At 42.2% G+C, this 17690-nt stretch overlaps 2 protein-coding genes across 2 annotated transcripts; one reads left to right on the forward strand and one right to left on the reverse strand.

The window, feature by feature from the left end:
- Positions 1 to 2862: 2862 nt before the first annotated feature.
- shcbp1 (SHC SH2-domain binding protein 1) lies at positions 2863 to 11892 on the reverse strand. Its single transcript, XM_054614829.1, has 13 exons — positions 11660 to 11892; positions 9755 to 9979; positions 9537 to 9652; positions 8755 to 8963; positions 8543 to 8638; positions 8220 to 8450; positions 7941 to 8118; positions 7181 to 7301; positions 6560 to 6691; positions 6305 to 6423; positions 4322 to 4408; positions 3914 to 4052; positions 2863 to 3816 (listed from the first exon to the last, which is right to left on the reverse strand). The coding sequence occupies exons 1-13, from the start codon at positions 11826 to 11828 to the stop codon at positions 3512 to 3514; spliced, it is 2127 nt and encodes a 708-aa protein (XP_054470804.1). The 5' UTR covers positions 11829 to 11892; the 3' UTR covers positions 2863 to 3511.
- Positions 11893 to 14905: 3013 nt separating this feature from the next.
- Positions 14906 to 17690, forward strand: tssc4 (tumor suppressing subtransferable candidate 4; the record flags this gene model as incomplete). The annotated part of the gene is given in 3 exon segments (XM_054608015.1): positions 14906 to 15013; positions 15780 to 15812; positions 15814 to 17690. Coding segments are annotated over 3 exon segments (1107 nt in total), but the record flags the coding sequence as incomplete, so codon positions are not given.

Here is a 17690-nt window from a genome sequence, read left to right on the forward strand (position 1 = left end):
GTACGTCTGAATCTGGCCTTTGAAAGAAGTCACAGATTCAGATAACCATAGGTGTGCAGGCAGAGCGTTCCAAAATTACCCCTAAATATCGCAGATTGGAGTTTCTAGCAGAAAGTAAGGAATTTTTAGCTGTCCAGTCCCTTATCGCATTTACACAGTCTAGAAGCCTGGAAACACTATCAACCTCACTGGGTTTAAATGAAAGACGGAGTTGTATATCATCCGCATATAAATGATATGCCACATTGTATGCATTTATGATATTTCCCAAAGGTAATAAATAAACAGAAAACAACAAAGGGCCCAGGACTGAGCCCTGTAGTACACCACATGACAATTTAGTGTTATCCGACACAAACTCTCCAGCAGAGACGGTAAAGCTTCTGTCAGTGAGGTAAGATGAAAAGCCAGTCCAGTGCTATGCCAGATATGCCTACCCAATCACATAGCCTCTCAATGAGGATGTTATGGTCTACAGCAGTGGTTCTCAAATGGGGGTACGTGTACCCCTGGGGGTACGTGAAGGTACTCCAGGGGGTACGTGAGATTTAAAAAATATATATTTAAATTAGCATCCATTCAAAAATCCTTTAAAAATAGTTATTTAATAAATATCCAATAAAATATAAGTGTAAGTTCATAAACTGAATGCAATGCAACAATGCAATCTTCAGTGTTGACAGTTTAATAAATCAGACACTGATGGCAGAGCGCTGTGTATTACATCTTTTTTTCAACCAAAAATGCTTTGCGCTGGTTAGAGGGTACTTGGCTGAAAAAATATTTCACAGGGGGTACATCACTGAAAAAAGGTTGAGAACCACTGGTCTACAGTGTCGAATGCAGAGCTGAGGTCGAGAAGTATTAAGACAGAACAATCACCTGCATCAGGACACATCAACAAGTCATTTGAAACCCTCAGGAGAGCAGTTTCAGTAGAGTGCTGTTTCTGAAACATCCCACAGAGTTCAGTTAAAGCCATCATTAAGAAATGGAAGGAGTATGGCACTTGTTTAAATCTGCCTAGAGCTGGCCGTCCTCACAAACTGAGTGACTGGGCAAGAAGAAGACTGGTGAAGGAGGCCACCAAGACACCTACGACCACTCTGAAGGAGTTAAAAGCTTCAGTGGCTCAGATGGGAGAGACTGTACATACAACAACTGTTGCCTGGGTTCTTCACCACTCCAAGCTGTATGGGAGAGTGGCAACGAGAAAGCCACTGTTGAAAAAAGCTCATATGAAATCTCGCCTGGAATTCGCCCAAAGGCATGTGGGAGACTCCAAAGTCAATTGGAAGAAGGTTCTTTGATCTGATGAGACAAAAATGTAGCTTTTTGGCCAACAGACTAGATGCTATGTTTGGCGAACACCAAACACTGCACATCACACACAAACACACCATCTCCACCGTGAAGCATGGTGGTGGCAGCATCATGCTCTGGGGATGCTTCTCAGCAGCAGGCCCTGGAAGGCTTGTAAAGGTAGAGGGGAACATGAATGCAGAAAAATATCGCCAAATCCTGGAGGATAATCTGACTCAGTCTGCAAGAGAACTACAACTTGGGAGAAGATTTATTTTCCAACAAGACAACGACCCCAAGCATACAGCAAAAGCTACACAGAAATGGTTCAAAGACAACAAGGTGAATGTTCTGGAGTGGCCAAGTCTGTTTTACAAGAAAGAATGGAGAAAAATTGCAGTGTCCAGATGTGCCAGCCTGATTGAGACAAATCCACACAGACTCAGTGCTGTGATTGCAGCCAAAGGTGCATCTACTAAATACTGATTTATGCAATCATTTACTTTACCTTATATATTTTTAATTAATTGACATTATTTTGTAAAAATCTGTTTTCACTTTGATATTGAAGAGTTTTTTGTTTTTTTTTCAAATTCTTGTCAAAAAAAGCCAAATTATATTGACCATGATTTCATGTATAAAAGCAACAAAAGGGTGAAACATCAAAGGGGGTGAATACTTTTTATAGGCATTGTAAATGAGATTCTCACTAAACCAAAGTCTCTCTAGGTATCAACATATGTACATAAGTAACTGTATATATTGTTTTATTTCTATTCAAATATAATTATTTGTTTATATGTTCTATGTTTGTAGCATGACAGTGGCTATAACATTTCATTGTGTAACCCTGTGTTGTAAAAATGACCTTGTAACCTTGTAGCCTGACAGCAGAGGGATCATTACAGGATCATAGAATACGTAACAGAGTGGAGAGAATCTCTCATGCATGAAACTGTCAAGTGAGCGAAACTAGATGCAGTTAAGAGACTTGGGATGTGAATCCAATGTAACCAGACTGCTGCAGCAGTCAAGACCCAGCCCTAAACCGTGCTAAGACCTGAAGACGTTTTGTGTTCAAATATGATGCTACTTCATAATTTCAGTCAATTTGTAGAAATAAATGCTTTTTAAAGTTGATATTTTCTTACAAATAAACTTTACAATATAAAGAAAAATCAGGTGCGTGTTGTTTTTTTTTCCTTGAGACAAATTTGTCTTTACACCTGAATGACCTGGGGTCACGTTCCGTGTGATTGGCTGTTGAGTTGAGTCATCAAAGTAAATCAGGAAAATAAAGAGTTGTCATGCTGCTCTTTGTAGAAATAATTTTGAATATTTGGGCATGTGGAGGACATGAAGTCAAAACTCTAAGTGAAGTCACGAGTCATTGAAGTCTAAAATCATTAAACGCGTGCAGTTTTAAACCCAGCACATAATGGTGGATCCACGGCATTATGAAAGACTCGGCGTGGTTCACAGTGGTCCAGGTCAACACACACCTCGGAGAAGGATCATCATACTGCACCACGACACAGAGGCTTCAACAGATACCTTTTAATGTGCAGGACATTCATTATATTCACAATCCTCACAAGTAACAGTTTAAGACTCATTTGTATCATCAATCAGTCTGTCAACCTGAAGACTTCCCTCGACCATAACATACACCATCAAACCTTTAAAAGCACAGAGGCACCACGTGAACATCTTGTGAACAAAAGGAAACTAATCTTTCTGTGAACTGTGCACTGCTTTCAAAACAAGCTACCACCTTAAAAAGGTTACAATTATTCAATCTGAAGTGGAACCAACAAAACTGCATTCAAAGTGACAAGTGGATTTAAAAAAAAAAAAAAAAAAAAACAATATTAAAAACATTTAGCATTAGGAGCCCAAAAAGGAATAAATAAGATAAAAGCATTTGTGCAAGTTCAAACTGGAAGAAGTCAGAGTCAAAGCCAGAGTGACACACACATAGGCATCATAACTGATCACATCACACTTCCTACACGGGAACACGATCATCGTCTCTGCTGTGAATCAGCAATATGTATCTCATGAAACAAACAAAAGAAATCATCTAAAAAAAACAAAAAAACACAAAGCGGTCATCAAATAAACCGTGGAAGGATTTAAAAAAAAAGATGCGTGACGGCTCCGAGTGTGCCGGCGTGTGTCGACAAACCGCCAAGTCTGAAGCCGTCGCTCAGTAGAAAAAGGTGCCGAGGTCACCCATGCCGTTGCGTCTGAACTGGTTTCCCTGAATGGAGACGAAGATCTGGTGGTCCATCAGGTCCTGGACAGCTCGGCTGCAGGACGTCTCTTTGTTTCTGCTCAGCTGGCGTATCAGGTGCCACTTCCTGCCTGAGGTGGAGGCTCCGTCACAGTCTGTGCTGTTGCTGTTCTCTGCCGACTCCGACTTAACGTCTGCCGAACTGCTTCTTGTCAGGTCTGTTGGATCGGTAACACCCGCCTGCTGTTTGTCTTCAGCCGTGGGTCCAGCAGGGCCATCTGGGAAAAAATAAAAAAAAGCTCTGTTCAATATTGATTCTGTGCTGCAATAAGCTTCTTTATTTACTGCTCTACTCTGACTGAGAGCTCCTCCTACCCTCACTTTGGTCCAGAGGAACTCCAGGTTGTTCCCCGTTGTTGGATTTCACTAGAATCACCCCGTAGCCTTCGTTGTTGTGGATCACATTGTTCTCCATGGTGATTGACGGCATCACGTCAAGCTCACCAGCAAAGTCCTGCACACACACACACACACACACATTTTCACACTTAATGAAAAAGCAGGATGATAGCACTCAACTTAGAAATGGGACTAAAAGTAGACACAAATGTTGTTTTCGGCTGACAGCAGAACCACATGTAACATCACATGTTTATTTACTTTAATGTTCATGTTATTCAGTTGATTTTTAAGAAAACTGAACATAAATATTCCACTTGACTCAGTTTCTTGGTGAGTTTGTGGTCGGGCTGAATGTTTGGGAGTCATCTTGTGTTCTCTCACCTTGATGAGGATCCCGTCCTTACAGTGATGGATGCCGTTACCAACCAGACTGCAAACACTGCCGGGGTAAATCTCCACACCAGCCCCCTGCACACCACACACACACACACACACACACACACACACACACACACACACACACACACACAGCAACATGACTGACCACATAGTCACATCAAGACTCATTTAGAAACACTTTATTTTTACACTTTAAAATGTCTCAGTAACAGTTCTTTAAAGCTGCACTAACTGATTTATCTGGCCAGTTGGGGGAGGGGGGGGGAGGTAGAGCTACTGATTTGGTCTACTATAGAAGCATCAATCAGTGCACCTTACTGGCTGATGTTTGCTGTCTGCCTGCTGCTGCTGCTGCTGCTGGCTCCAAGTCTGAGCAGAACACTGACGATTGCTTTTCTCTAAAGTCTGGAACGCCTTTGGCAGCTGAGGTGGAATGTTGATTGTCACCGTGTTTTTTTTTTTTTTTTTTTTTTGAACTGCCATGGGGAATGTAGGAGAGGGGTGAACTCATCAGGGTGCAGGCCTGTGGGAGCGTCACGGAGTCGACCGACTGTGATCCTCGCAAAGATACACTGTGTCTGATGTACCTCGAAAATGTAGTGGACAGATCTATGGAGCACTTTGTGCTTTAGTTAATAATTACATTTAAAAAAAAAAAAAAAAAAAAAAAAAAAAGGACATTGTCATTTCAACACCATTCACATCCATAGAACCAAAGAGGCGAGGGCAGAGCCGAGAGGTCCAGGAGACGGGTGCTGTCAACACGGCCAGGGAACCACCCTGAATGATATGGGTGCATTTAAATGATATGGGTGCATTTGAATGATATGGGTGCATTTGAATGATATGGGTGCATTTGAATGATATGGGCGCATTTGAATGCAAGCGGTCCTAAGATGTGAACAAATTTCCACTTTTAACTTTAAAGTCCATAGAACATTACTTTTGACCACAATGGCTAGGAGTTTTGGAAGAACCTGAGCAGTTCTGTAGCAGACTAACTAGGACAACCTAACGAGCACAAAGTAAGAACACGTGGTCTGTAACCGTGTCCGGGGTTTAACTGGTGACTCAGCAGAATGCGCCACGTTGCTGGTAGAGTCGGCAGCTGTCCAGAACAGAAAATGTAGATGTCCTAGTAAAACCTTTACTTATATTTTAAACAATTCTAAATACATACACATCTGTTATGATGATCTTCACCAACCATTTATGGAAGTTACTACAAACGAGCACGGACACACTCGTTCAACAGTCACCAGTTACTACGGTTAAGACTAGATGGCAGGTCACACAAAGCGGTCACCACATTTATGTACCGTATTTTCCGCACTATAAGGCGCACTTAAAAGCCTTTAATTTTCTCAAAAAACGACAGTGCGCCTTATAATCCGGAGCGCCTTATATATGGATTAATTCTGGTTGTGCTTACTGACCTCGAAGCGGTTTTGTGTGGTACACGGCGCTCTGTCAACATGTTTTAGTTCGACTTTGGTAAACTACAAAGCCGCACCGCAGCAGCATTACGGCCACCGTAGTCAGGAGCGTCGCGGAGTAATACATACTGTGCTTCACCATAATATTACAGTGTGTGTGTATAAGGACCCAACATGGCTCCTGTCAAGAGACACGCTTACGACGCGGACTTCAAACTCAAGGCTGTCAGTCACGCAGGAGAACATGGGAATAGAGCAGCTGCGAGAGAATTCAACGTTAATGAATCAATGGTACGGAAGTGGAGGAAGTTTGACTGACTGACTGTTTTGTTTCGCTTAATGCACCTTATAGTCCGGTGCGCCTTATATATGAAAAAAGATCGAAAATAGACCATTCATTGACAATGCGCCTTATAATCCAGTGCGCCCTATAGTGCGGAAAATACGGTACTTTTCTAAAAAAGTACCAACAACCGCCTGACAGCTGACTGGGAGGTGGAGCCTGCGGTCAGCGTCCTAAAGCTCTCACCTTGGAGCCGTACAGGTCACACATGTTCATGGTGAGACGAGCGGATGTTCGGACGATCACACCCGTGGTCTCACACTGCAGCACACAGTTCTCCATGTTCAGAGTCCCCTGACGCACACCTGGCAGAAAGCCAACAGGAGAGAGTGAGCGTGTTGACAGACAGCCACATGTGTGCACATAAGGCTCCATGTGAACAATAATAATGCTGCTGATGACGAGGAGCCACCACAGAGACCTGGATCCATGCATACTCACACAGAATGCCCTCGATGGCATCGTGCTGGATGAACTTGATGTTGGACAGTCTGACATCGGCTCCTGTGGACTCCACAAACGAGTCGCCCTTGTTTTTCTTCTCAATAACCACCTCATCAGGGAGCCCGAAGCCTGACACACAGACGACACAATCAGTGTTAAGAGTTCAGGTCAAGACATGCGTGTGTTAGTTAGATTGCACTGCACACTTGTCAGGATTAAACCCGGAGGGACGTCTGAATTGAAGCTCACTTGATATAGAAGAGCTCTATTCAATTCTCAGTCCTTTATTTGTCCCTCAAGGTGTGAGGCAAGCCAGTTTAAATACACAAAATGACATCAGATCTGTTTAAAAATACGTTCCACAGCTGATTAGCCATGTCCAATAACACCCAGAGATATTATGTCCAACGGGTCCATGTATTTATCACAAGGTAAACAGATCATCTCTTGTGCTGCAGTTGTTCAAAAGTCAGATGTCTTCTGGAATAAAACCAGACTTCCTTCTATTAGAGTTGTGTCAATTGTAGATCGGCTAATATATTGAAGGGATGATTGCTGATTATTTTTTTCAATGCTGATATTAAAGGCAATTTAACTAAATGAATATCCGCTTCTTACCTTCTATAGTGATGGAGTCTGGTAGGAAAATGGAGTTGCTGACACTGTAGATTCCTGGGAGAACAATGACCACGTCACCCTGATGGCTATTTTCCACCGCTGACACTGGGTCTCTATAGAACTAAAAAAACACACACACACACACACACTCCAGATTAACCTTTCCACTGGCAGCACTGGCTCTAACAACACGTTGGCTGCAGCGGCACAAGTTCTCAACTTTTTCGTAACTTAAGGTCGACTTCTGATTGAATTCCAAGGAACACCTTCCCATAAAAAGCAGAAAAAATAAACTGGGTTGTAAATTTGTGTTATGCCCACTGTCAGCTGCAATGACAAAACATAATTATGGATCCAAATGTAATGTATTCAATACATTTCCTCACCACGCACATTGGAGCTTTTACTGATGATTCAGGGTTGTCAACCCACTATGTGTCACTGCATCACAGGGAACATTAGCTAGCTGACAGCTGATAAACATGCTTACCTCTACCTGATGATGTGTTGAGACTGGCGAGGTGAAACTCAAACGTAACTCGTCATTTAAATGATGCACTTTATTTTGACGTGTTTTTAGTTATGTGAATTATTGGTCACAATTAGATATAAACATAACAAGTTTTGTGTATCAGCCAAAATGTTGTTACACTGTATCTTACCATTTGCCAGTTCATCTGCAGCCCACTAGGCCCACCAGTGGACAGCAGGGATAAGAGACTCTATTGTGTGTGTGTGTGTGTGTGTGTGCGTTACTGACCTGAATATCAGTGTCCTCAGAGGAACACAGAGGCAGCAGTCGGTCACTGAGGAGGGACTGGAGCTGGGTGGTGCTGCAGGAGGCTGTGACCACATGGACCACCTTCATACCCGACGCTCTGAGCCCACGGCTCTGCACACACTTCTGACTGGCATTACCGCTGTAGCCCAGAACGTACCTGGAGAGGAGGTGATGGAGGTAAGGACGGTGACAATGTCGAAGGAATGAGGAAGTAGTGACGTGACGTAGGGCATTGGAGAGTCTCAACACCTCGCTCACCTCAACAGGGGGTTCTCGATGATGTGCAGCTTGCGTTTGAGCGTCTCCAGCTGGTCGTAGAGCTTCAGGCCCTCCACCATGGACACGTTGTCCAGCTCTGTGTCCGAGTCGGTGCTGAGGCCTCTGCGCAGAACGGAGAACTTCTGGAAGCACTGGGAGCAGTTTTCCAGTAAGGACTGGTACTCCGCCACCAGGCCTGATGGGACTCTGTCTTCTAAGATGTCGTAGTAGCTGAGAGGAGACAGGTTTTTTTTAAAAACAGGATTCACAGGAAGGAAACAACACTTAAAATACTACATGACCCGAACACAAAGTGTACTCACAGCCTAAGACGAGGCTCCACACAACGAACAAAGTAGTCAAAGTCATCATCTTCATCTTCCTCGTCCCACTGCCTCCAGATGTGTGTATAGAAAAACCTGCAGATAGAAGAGGAATGAAAGGATTGGTACAATGGGCCAGTAGACTTAATCAAACTGTTGTGGACACACAAAAAGTGAACTCCAAGGAACAGCAAACAACTCAGGAGTCCCACCTGAGGTGCTCGAGAGCGAGGGCGGTCTGATCAAAGTCCCCAGACTGCTCGTAGACCACCAGGAGCTCCTGCAGAGGGAGCCGGTGCTGAGTGGCCTCCAGCAGAGACGCCATGGCCTCCTCGGTGAGCTCACAGCCTCTGGTGTCACACTGCAGAGGCAGCACCAGCCTCACACACGCCTTCAGATCCTTCAAGTCCAGATCGCACACCTGGAAATCACGAGAAGCTCTTCAGCACTGACATCATGAACAGCTGTTCAACCAGACGTTCTCTGTGGGTACAGACTTATTTTGGCAGCCGCTCAAATGTTACTTCTTGCATGTGTCAAATGAATGGCCTGTTGGGAAAAATATATTTATTAAAACTTTAAACAGTTTTTAATCCAAATATTGGGCTAAAATGCTGGGGGAAAAAAAGTGCACACATTTATCAACTACTATTTCGTGTAAAATAGTTAATCCGTTCTGGAAAACCAAAATGATGCCATACAACACATGCACATCCTCCTATAGAAATCTGACATTAGGCCTATTGTGCCCTCTTGCTCAAAATGACATCTACATCATCTGGGTTTCATCATTTAATTGACTTGATATTGTGACTAATTTTCAGCTTCACAGCGTCATTGTTGTTTTTTTAAATCACAAAATATTGTGCACCTGCAGTGCAATGCAACACCCTCAGAACCAGGCACGTACAAGCTCCTCTGCTGTGACTCAAGATGGACGGGTTACAATAATAGGTACATTTACAACATCAACATGTCTGAAAGTTGGTCTCACCTCCACCAGGACATCAAAGACATCAGTAGACCACAGAGCCAACCAATCACACGGTTCCACCACCTTCTCCAGGTAGTCTGCTGCGAAGGCCTTTACCTCGGACGGCTTGCAGTCTCCTACGCACAAATACGTTAAATGTACATCAGGAATGGAATGACTTAGAATGAGCATTATGATTTTGCATACGAGTTTGAATATGCAAGAGTGTCTGCGGCTACCGAGCATGTAGTCTTGGTACGCCTTGAACCTCTCGTAGAACAGCAGGTGGCTGGTCTGGAAGGTGTCGGGGAGGCTCGAGTTCCCTCCTGCCTGGCGCTCACATCTCTGCAGCTGAGTCCCTGACTTTTCGGTGTTAAAATGGTCAGTGCCGCTGTCGCTGTCATCTTCATCATCACCATCCTCCTCCTCCTCATCAGCATTCTCGTCTTCCTTCTGAAGCACAGCTGTTGGGATAAACGCATGATTACGATCAGCAGAGACTTTAACGTTCTTTTCTCTCTCTCAACAGCAGCTCATACATACGGCCATTGTCCTCTAGGTGGGGTTTCACACATCACTAAAGTCAAACTGGTTCTTACACAGAGATAAGCTACAAAATATTCACACCCACTAAATGCCAGGTGGAACTGTTGTTTTGTTAAATGAACCAACTTTTCATTTAATTTCAATTCATGGAAGATATGTCAAACTACAATGCTACAGTGACCTGCTGTATAGCTGATTCATCTTTATTGCAGAAAGCTAGAGATGTTTCCAAGCAACAGATTTAAAAACATCCTTTAAGAATAGGCTCGGCTGGTAAAACAGTATTATGGTATTACAGACTTTTTGGAAATGATTATCAATTCCGTCAGAAAAACAGCCACTTCTCTCTCTATTAAAGTGATATGGGTGATGATGTATCGAGGCGATGAATTGCAGTGCACAGCAAACGCCTCCAGAGCTCAGTGGTGAGTGGTGGGTGTAACATTACAGGACTTTATGTGGAATCATGAAAATATTTCTACTTATAATTATATATACGGTATATATATATATATATATCTGAGTGAAAGGCCTTTTAGGTCTCGCTTCCAGTGGGGATTCACAGTTAGAGCTGGTTTCATTTGATGAGCGACTGTTTGCTTTGGTACCTCCTGGTGGAAAAAACAAACAAACTGCTTGACACACATTACAATACATGTAATGTATTGTAGGGGGCGGCAGTGGCGTAGTGGAGAGCAAGGTAGTTCTCCAATCAGAGGGTCGGTGGTTCGATACCCGGCTTCGGCAGTCGATGTGTCCTTGGGCAAGACACTTAACCCCAAGTTGCTCCCGAAGGCTTGCCATCGGTGTGGACTGGATGTTGCATGAATGTTAGTTAGAGTCTGATGGTGGTACCTTGCATGGTAGCCTGTCATCAGTGTGTGAATGGGTGAATGATATGTAATATACTACTGATTGTAAGTCGCTTTGGATAAAAGCATCTGCTAAATGACTGTAATGTAATGTTGACCGTCACAGGAAACATCCATTCTCCCTAACCTAACCTAACCTAAGTCTGGGACAGGAAGAAGTTTTACATCGGCCATTTCAAAGTAGACAAAAGGGTTGGGCAATATGGAGAAAACTCAAATATGACAATACGTTTCTACCAAATATCCTTGATATTGATACCATATTGTAGGGTTGACCACTGGTGCTTTTGGAAAAAATACTTACACGATGATATTTCTGATAAACAATCAAAGTAATGTTGCTATAATGACTAAATGAGAACAGAAAAGGTGGAATAGTCTGGTATGTTGAGAAAATGACAACACACTACTGTCATGCAACGACAACTCTTAACCATAATATGATGACATCACAACACCCCACACATCTAAGACAACACCTAGTCTGATATCAACATTACACCTTCTTCACAATTCAAACAAACATCCTAAAATTGGGCCCATTTGCACTGGGAAATGTGGGAAATGTGATAGGCTTTTTTTTTTTGTTGCAAACCTTATTCTAACCTCTTATGCACTAAAACCAGCTGATCGATTAATCGAGGCAATGGTCGGTAGATTCATCGATCATGCAAATAATAGGCATTTTGCACCGCTGTAGTGAGGCCTGAAACACATGACACTGACCTGGGGTGAGATAGGAGCCACTGTGTGTCCCTTCAGGGCCGCCGTCGTTCTTCTCCAAGTCGAGTTCAACGTGAACGTAGGACTCGAAATCATCCATCCCAACGTCCGACGGCTCGTCCCCGGCTGTCCTCGGCCCTGCAGACGGGGTGTCCCGTGCCTCTTGCTCCATGGAGAACTGAAAACGGACTAACCCGAGAGTGGCGTTACTGAGTACTGTCAACTTACACAAACACACTCAGATCATGAGCTGCTGAAACACGCCCACACTTTTCAAAATGTTCCCGGTCTGAAGGGCCGCAGCCAATCAGGGGCAGTATAGCTGCAGGATGCCCCGCCCCCTTTTTTATCTGAACGCTTGTGAGCCAATGGGAGAACGGAGCCTTGAGCATGCGCAGGATGCTTTCTCCGCCCCCTCCACGGGTTGTCCCGTCTCTAGAGCAGTGGTTCTCAAATGGGGGTTATCTGATGGATGCCAATTTTACATATATTTTAAAACCCCTGGGGGTACGTGAGATTTAAAAAAATATATTTTTAAAATTAGCATCCATTCAAAAATCCTTTAAAAATTGTTATTTAATAAAAATCCAATAATATAATAATAATAATAATAATAATAATAATAATAATAATAATAATAATAATAATAATAATAATAATAATCTGTTTTCACTTTGACATGAAAGAAGGGGAAAACATCCAAGGGGGTGAATACTTTTTATGACCATTGTATCTATATATATATATATATATAAATAAAGATAAGTAAATATACACATTTATACATACATACACAAACATATAACATAACATGTAACCACACACAAATACACATACATACATATATATATACACACATACACACACACATATATATGTATATATACATATTATATATATATATATATACACACACACACACACACACGTATATATATACAGTACCAGTCAAAAGTTTGGACACACCTTCTCATTCAACTACTTTGAAGAATCTAAAATATAAAACATATTCTGGTTTGTTGAGCATTTGTTTGTTTATCACATAATTCCATATGTGTTCCTTCATAGTTTGGATGTCTTCAATATTAATCTACAATGTAGAAAAAAATAATAAAAAAATAAAGAAAAAACATTGAATGAGAAGGTGTGTGCAACCTTTTGACTGGTACTGTATAACAAATAGCAAATATTCAAACCCCCTGCGGTGCATTCTGCCCTCCACATTCGCGTTGCAGCCACATGGTGTCGCCACTAGGGGGCAGCAGCAGTCCGGGCGGAACCTGAAGCAGAACGCCAGAAGAAGAACGAGTCTCTGCTGGCGGAACCTCTGGTTTGGGTCGGGACAACAATAATGAGGTAATCCGCGCTCAGGTAACCCCCGATCTATGTTTATATGCAGGTTACGCTCGTGAGACCGAGTCTGCCACGAGATGTGGATCGACTCACACCACGCGCAGCTCATTAAAACGTCGCGTCTGCACCACAGCAGTTAGCTTTAGCTTTAGCATGCTAACCAGTCCCCGTTGTCGCGTGGGATGTTGCTCCCATAATGTCTACGTTCCATTCACGTTTTTCTACCACTCTAGTGGTGATGATCCTTATTCTACAAGTCAAATCTGAGTTCTAGGGTTGTGTCAGAGTATATCATATTATATCTTATGTTTTATGATGCTGCACCTAATGTCCCCCATGAGTTGAGTTTTAAAGATGCAATAAATATAATATTTGTATTGGTATGTCAGCTATAATACAGTTGATACATCTGATCAGGAAGATGTACAGTACCAGTCAACACCTTCTCATTCAATGGTTTTTCTTTATTTTTTATATTTTTTATATGTATATATTTTAATATATATGTATATACATCTAAGATGTGGGGTGTTGTGATGTCATCAATATTTTTTTATTTTATTTTTTCTACATTGTAGATTAATATTGAAGACATCCAAACTATGAAGGAACACATATGGAATTATGTGGTAAACAAACAAATGCTCAACAAACCAGAATATGTTTTATATTTTAGATTCTTCAAAGTAGTTGAATGAGAAGGTGTGTCCAAACTTTTGACTGGTACTGTAAATATTCATCCTCCTAAATGATTTACTTCTAGAGGTCAATTTTCGATAAAAAATGTAGGTGAACCAAATTATGGAATGGCTTTTCACACTAAAAAGTTTCATAAGATAACTTAAAAGACAAATTTACCCCTGTTTTGTAATTGACTTTCCTTATGTATTATATGTTTTCCGTGTTTCAGTTTGTATTTGTAGTCTGTGGTTGTTGCATTCGTAGGGACTTGTAGCATTACTTTTGTGTAGGACTAAATGCAGGGGTACAAACCCAAATCCCCTTAATCAAACCCGGCTTATTCTCACATGCACATAAATGCACACATGAATTTACACACACACACACACACACACACACACACACACACACACACACACACACACACACACACACACACTCTCACGCTCATTCACATCTTGACTCATTGCATTTTTCCCCCCTTTTGTTTTCTTGTTGTTTATAATGTATTATTATTATAAATCATATCTTGTAGAAATGCTTTTTCAACAATATTTCATACCATATGTATGTTCTTTTTGTGTTCGTTATAGTATTGTGATTTTAAAAAAATATATATTGTATAGGTGGAGACTTCAAATAAGCCCAGTGGGCTTTCTGCCTCTTCCTGCACTGTAATATTATCTATCAATGTTATGTTGTTTATATTTTTCAATTGTGCAAATAAACTAAACTAAACTAAACTAAACTACCCTCCTTAACGTCAGCAGGCTTCACAGTACAGCATTTCACTGCATATGAGTCAAAGTTATGAGTATGTGACTGTGAAGAGCTGTGTGCATAGCTGAGTGACTCTATCCTCACAACCCAAAACAGTGTCTCCGTAGTCCAAACAACACCAACAGTGTGCGCGTACATATTTAATCAGCATTTAAGGTAATACAAGTATATGATCTGACTAGGTATTGGCAGATAATCAATAAAAAAACTAAAAAAAAACTTGATCAGGTCATCCCTACTTGCTGTCCACAGTTTCCACTGTGTCTTTTACTTGTCTATAGCGTCCCCCTTAGGGTAATTGCTCAAAGTGCGAGTGTAAATGGTTAAACTGTCACTTAGAATCTGTTTATTTCAGCGTGAACATGTCTTCAGATCTCTGCTGTATATCATTTGTTGAAAGATTTCATGTTTTTGCTTAAAAAAATCACAGATTGATCTCCGACAGAGTGGCAGTGTTTGGGGAGTTGGCTTCCTCAGTTTCCTACAGAGCGTCTGCATATCAAACAGAGACAGTATGGACGCTACAACAAGAGCACCAACATGGTATGCACACATTCTGTCTTCACAGAGTTTACCCCTCTTTAAATTGTCATTATCATAACTGGTTGGGTGATGGCCAAAATAAAACAACTCAAATTGTTCTAAATGGTGGACTTCTGACATTGGTCACTATTGGTCATATACACTGCCGGTCAAAAGTTTGTTATTTTGGATGAAGGTTTTGCAAAAAAAAGTAATGTTTTATACACACTGAGAACCAGTCTTATGTTAAAGAAACCAGAAGCTTTGCATCCAATGTGTCCAGAGTTAAATAGAAATAGCTTCCTGTTTCTGTATCAAGTGCACAATAATGCAGCCTTTAAAAAGCTCAAATATTAACAGGTGTGAAGCTTAATCAAAGCAATCAAATGGTATTTTGGGGACAATGGTTCCAACAATATTCTCCTTGACGGGGGACATGGACTAAACCCAAGTTTTAAACGTTTAATGGTTCTTGTTTTGATGCTCCAAACTTTTGAATAGCGGTGTATAAATAAATATATCCACCTCTCTCTCTCTCTATTTATGTGTATATATAAGTTTTTATATGTATTTGTGTGTGGTTACGTATGTGTATTTATGTATAAATGTGTATATTTACATATATATATATATACGTGTGTATATACGTATATTTACATGTATATACACACACACACACACACACACACACACACACACACACACACACACCCCCCTGTTTTGAGTGATGACTCTGATGAAGCATACAAGCTGAAACCAGTTTTGACGCCTTCCTCTCTCTTCCCAGGTGTTTGATTTAGACGAGCTGCTGAGTCTTGTTGTTTAAAATGTGCGATCAGAAAAATGGCGGAGACCACGGTGAGATTCTAAACAGTGATGACGTGGACGACCTGTCAGCCAGTGATGAATCTGAGTCTGAAGAACTACCCAGCAGTGCTCCCTTTGACCCAGAGCTGGACGTTGACGACGACGATGATGACGATGGCGGGGAGGTCGCGATTTCCGCTCCAGCTGCTGGACACAGATCTCTGACTCCATTCAGCCTGAGAGGAGGAAGCTCGGCTTTCTCAAACCGCAGCCACAGCATCTTTGAATGCCTGGACAGTGTTGCTCGGCTGGCCTCCTCCTCTGTGAGCCCGGATAAGGTCACAGATGGAGTGTTTGCTCGACCTCTGCCTCCTCGTTCCAGGAGGAAGACGAGCCAGCCTCAATCCAGCTGCCCCGTCCCGGCAAAGAAGAGAGGGACCCCGGACTACCTGGTGCACCCGGAGCGCTGGACCCACTACAGTCTGGAAGATGTGGAAGAGACCAGCGATCGGGACAACAGGAAGGCGGCTCACAGCTTCCTGTCCAGTCTGCAGCAGAGGAAGGAGCCACAGGAAAGCCGGGGTGATACCTCCTGTAACACGCAACAGAAGCTGATCTTCTCCAGACCCAGCGGGCTGCCGAACGAGCAACCTGCCGATCAGCCGTCAGCCGTCAGAGGCAAGGAGAAGGAGCCGCGCCTCAGTCACCTGGAAGAGGAGGTCGAGGATGAGGAGGGCAGGGAGAAGGAGATGGCTGAAGGAAGGAGAACAGACCAGAGTGTACAGAAAGCTGAGGAAGTGGCGAGCGATGAAGAAAGAGCGACCCGGGGAGTTGTGGATCCACCGGAGGAGAGGAAACAGGTGCAGAAAGAAAAATATGAGGAGAAGGAGAAGATGGAAGAGGCTAACCCAGCCTTCACCTCCTTCAGGAAGCCTAAGCGTCTGAACTACAGGAAGAACTCCGGGGCAGAGGACAACTGAGCACAACACAGCTCTCTGACACCTCATCACTGTCTCAAAATAATACCAACGGTAGAGTTTATTATGTAAAAACAACAACAACAACAACAACTGTTGTCTCTTGATTTTAGTCCAGTCCAGAGTTGACCAACCTGAACCTCATTCAGAGTAAAAAGCAAAAGCAGGGTTCTGCTGGCCTCTCTGGTTGAAAGTTTAAAGCCTGCCTTACCTCTGACCCAACCCAACATCTCAGATTGGAAATCTGTTCTGCTGCACCGGTTACCACGTCCATCAGTGATCCACGGATTAGTTCATCTGTTCTGTTGTTAGCATGGCAGCTAACTCTCGTACCACACAGTAAGGCAACAACATGACTTGATTTATGTAGTTAAACATCATGGTTTGGCATGAAATAACTAGTATGTGATGTTATTGAAGTTACAGAAGTAAATGGAATAAGTCAACGTTTAGCTCTTTGTTTGACAAAGGAAACAAACGGCGTCCTCCTAAATCCAGTGTTTGTCCGGCCCATCCATCCACCCTGACCTCATCCTTGTGCAGAATTATTTGTGATACATCAAAAAAACGTCATTGAAAATGCAGTTTAGTTTAATGGGAATTTCATTTTTAGGAGAAATAATTTTGATGGTTTCAATCTACAACAGTAAGTAATGGAATCATCAGTTGAATCCATATCAGCCTGAAAGACCAACATGAAAACTCAATGAAATGTGGAACATTTGGAACATGAATTTATTACATTTTGAAAAAAGAGCATCCTGTTTACATGTAGCTGGTCAAACAGTGGAGGGAAATAGAATCAGTGTAGGAATTTAAAACTGTTGGTGTTGATGGTTATTTGATTTATATTTCTTGTTGCATGTTCTGTATTTTGGAAAGTCTCAATTAAAATTTTTGATTTATATCATTCA

The sequence above is a fragment of the Anoplopoma fimbria genome, chromosome 2 (assembly GCF_027596085.1).
Source record: "Anoplopoma fimbria isolate UVic2021 breed Golden Eagle Sablefish chromosome 2, Afim_UVic_2022, whole genome shotgun sequence".
Lineage (NCBI taxonomy): Eukaryota > Metazoa > Chordata > Actinopteri > Perciformes > Anoplopomatidae > Anoplopoma > Anoplopoma fimbria.

Excerpts from the sequence above, each read along its gene's own strand:
- shcbp1 (XM_054614829.1), bottom strand. The coding sequence starts at position 11,828 with ATGGAGCAAGAGGCACGGGACACCCCGTCTGCAGGGCCGAGGACAGCC. Across the intron at positions 9,980-11,659 it reads TGGCTCCTATCTCACCCCAG|CTGTGCTTCAGAAGGAAGAC; the intron begins GTCAGTGTCATG and ends TTATCCCAACAG. Across the intron at positions 8,964-9,536 it reads TCTTTGATGTCCTGGTGGAG|GTGTGCGATCTGGACTTGAA; the intron begins GTGAGACCAACT and ends CGTGATTTCCAG.